Genomic DNA, 3203 nt, shown 5'->3' with positions numbered 1-3203 from the left:
TATTAAGTTAAAGGACTAAAACAATAGTATTTTGAAATGAGAAGGACCAAAACTCAAGTGTCTGAAACCATTAATAAATGAAAATTACATTCCAACACAGCATAGCAAATCTTCTTTTAAGATATAAATAATTTGTAGTAGATTGTTTCCGGAATGTTTGAATGTTGGAGTTGCTGAACTCCCTAACTCATTGCAAAAGAGTTCCATTTGAATAGCAAAAACTCAGACTCTCAAGGAGCTAACTTCTGTTACAGATGCAGTGTTGTACATATTTTCTATCCTGTTTTTCAGTAGAGGTACCTTTTGGCTGGATGAATTTGAATTCCACAGGGCATCGTGATGATCGATAGTATTTTCTTCTGTAAGGTTTCCCCACATCACAAAATAAAATCCTGCTACAATTATAACTGCTCCAATCAAACTGCAACAAGTTTTTAATTGGGTTTCAGGAGCAAGATAAGAAGCAGTATGAGTAAAAGGGTACAAGGCAATTGAAATGAAATTGGTCAATTATACCTTCCAAGACAAAGAGGCTCTCCTAGGAAAATGATATCCATGACAACAGAGAAGACAATAGCCAAGGGCTTGAACATCGAGACATGGAGAGGTCCAATACTTGACAGGCACCATGTCACCAAAGAAACTCGAAGCCCAGACCCAATTATCGCCTGCATATTAAAAATAACCGATTCAATCATTATGTTAGCTTTCTAAAATATTGAAACTAAAAAAAAAAAAAAAAAAAAAAAAGGAAGAATTTGGTCTATGCTTACCGAGTATAAGATAGCGACCAGTCCCATATCAAGTCTTAGCTTCCAGGCACTTGTGTCCTTAACAAGAATAAGAGAAAATACTATAGACATGATGGCAGTAAAGAAGGATTGGTAAGACACTATGATTAGCACTGATGGGTACTTTTTGAAAGTTAATGCCTGCCAAAATTTCAGATGTAAAGTCATTAATTATTACCTTTTTTAATTACTTTCGAGCTTTGTTAAAGTGTAGAGGATCGATCTTACCTGTAAAATATACCATCCTGAAATCAGAAAAGCATCAGCTGCTAGGAAAATTCCTCCTAGTATCCAGCTTGAATATTGTGGTGAAAGCAATGGAACAAGTGATAAGACTGAGTGAAGAGAAATTGTCTTTATAACTGGAGGGCCTTTATAAAATGTAACAACAAATGCTCCAGCTATTGACACTAAGGTTCCCAAGCACTTAGCTTGGCTGCTTTTGCTTATCCATTTCACTTTTTCCATCCTAAACCATCCATGTGAAATTAATACTTCAGTTTCACAAAAATATTTTGGAAAGCATATCTATGGCAGTTTAACAGAAATGTGTTAATAGTGGGATTAATTTTCCTACTGTCAGGCACTTAAGACTTTAAATGTGATGAAACTCCCTATCAATTTCACACAAACCCAGCATCACAATAGGTAAACCATGCGGAAAAAGGGGCAATGCAATTCTGGAAATAAATCTGTAATGTATTAATTGAATGTAAATGACAATCGTAATAACAAATATCAACAAGTGTAAAGTAACAGATAGTCCTAACAATTCGAGAAGTTAGGAGCCTCCCTTAATGACTATTAATAATCTGCCTACCTTTCCCTAAATTCACAGCCCTTTTTATACTAATTCCTTAGATGAATTATTCCTTCCACTAACCACTTGATTCTTCACACGCGAATAACACATAATCAACCCCTACTAACACACAATGCACATATTGATACACATTCTTCATGGGAGATCTATCAATCCCTCCCCCTCCCCCCAACCTACCCCACCCCACCCCACCGAAGAACCACCTTATCCTCAAGGTGGAATTGAGGGAACTATAGCTTGATTGTGTCGCACACCTCCCAGGTAGCTTCAAAAGGGGCTAGGTCTCTCCATTTAATAAGGACTTCTTGAGAGCCATCCACTAACGCGTAGATTGCCATCACTGATTTTGGTTGCACTAGAAGCTCTATGTCCTCAATGAGAAAAGATAGGAGAGGTTGGATGGGAACTGAGCTGTGCAGGTTACGTTTAAGCTGAGATATGAAAAAGACGGGATGAATTTTAGCTGTTAGCGGTAGCTCCAATTTGTAGGCAACTTGTCCAATCTTCTTTAAAATGGTAAAAGGTCCAAAAAAGGGAGGACTTAGCTTCTCATTGAGTTTAGTGGCCAATGATTTAAATCGGTATGGTTGGAGGTTTAGAAACACTTGATCCCCTGGCTAAAAAGTGACATCCTGTTGGTGTACATTGACATTTGTCTTCATGTAGCCCTGGGCGATAGTTAAATTATGTTTCAGCTCATCCAAAATGGAATTACGTTCTGCCCTTTGCTAGTTCACCTCTTCGACCAATGATGGGCAGTCTGTGAAGTGGAGAAGAGTGGGGGGATCCCTTCCATATAGTGCTTTGAATGGTGTCATTTTGGTTTAACTGTGGTATGTGGTGTTGTACCAAAATTCTACTCAGACCAACCACCATGGCCACTGCTTGGGTTGAGTGCTGCAAAAACATCATAGATAAGCTTCCAAACATAGATTGCTGACCTCCGTTTCGGTCAGAGGGTGATATGCGGAGCTAAACTTCAGTTTGGTGTCTACGACCTTAAAAAGTTCTTACCAAAATCGATTGATAAACACCTTGCCTCAGTCAAATACAATCGACTTTAGGAAGCCATGAAGTTTCACAGTTTCTAAAACAAAGAGAGCAACCACATTCTTTGCATTATAGGGGTGACACAGGGGAAGGAAGTGACTATATTTAGTGAATACGTCCACTACCACCATGATCGTGTCCTATTCTTTGGGTTGGGGTAACCCATACTAACATCCTTAAACACCTGGGTGGGAATGGGTAAAGGTTGGAGTAGCCCTGCTAGATTTAGGGATGATTGTTTATTCAATTGACAAATAGAGCATTTTTGCACATACTCTTGTACATCCCTCTTAATCCCTTCCCAAAACACTATGTTTATCAACCTCTTATAGGTTTTGAAAAAACCGAAGTGTCCACCTCCTGGATTGTAGTGGAATTTATCTAACAACTTAGGAATAAACTNCAAATTGAAGATCCAAGGCTCCTATCTTGTTCTCCTTGAAAAATTATGCAAAACTCCTTGAAAACCTAGAGAAAGAAAGCTTGTTTCATGGAAGATTTGAGAGAAAATGGAAGAAATGTTGAAGAAAGGCTCTCTC

General features: G+C 38.3%; 1 protein-coding gene across 1 annotated transcript; it reads right to left on the bottom strand.

Moving 5' to 3' along the window:
• Nucleotides 1-222: 222 nt before the first annotated feature.
• Nucleotides 223-1952, bottom strand: LOC116116327 (WAT1-related protein At5g40240-like). The gene is made up of 6 exons (XM_031402421.1): nucleotides 1869-1952; nucleotides 1425-1483; nucleotides 1020-1260; nucleotides 774-932; nucleotides 517-668; nucleotides 223-421 (listed from the first exon to the last, which is right to left on the bottom strand). The coding sequence occupies exons 1-6, from the start codon at nucleotides 1950-1952 to the stop codon at nucleotides 223-225; spliced, it is 894 nt and encodes a 297-aa protein (XP_031258281.1).
• Nucleotides 1953-3203: the final 1251 nt, after the last annotated feature.

This window comes from Pistacia vera, unplaced genomic scaffold (genome assembly GCF_008641045.1).
Source record: "Pistacia vera cultivar Batoury unplaced genomic scaffold, PisVer_v2 Contig77, whole genome shotgun sequence".
NCBI lineage: Eukaryota > Viridiplantae > Streptophyta > Magnoliopsida > Sapindales > Anacardiaceae > Pistacia > Pistacia vera.
Note: the sequence above shows the minus strand (reverse complement) of the source record. Positions and strands in the feature narration are given on the sequence as shown.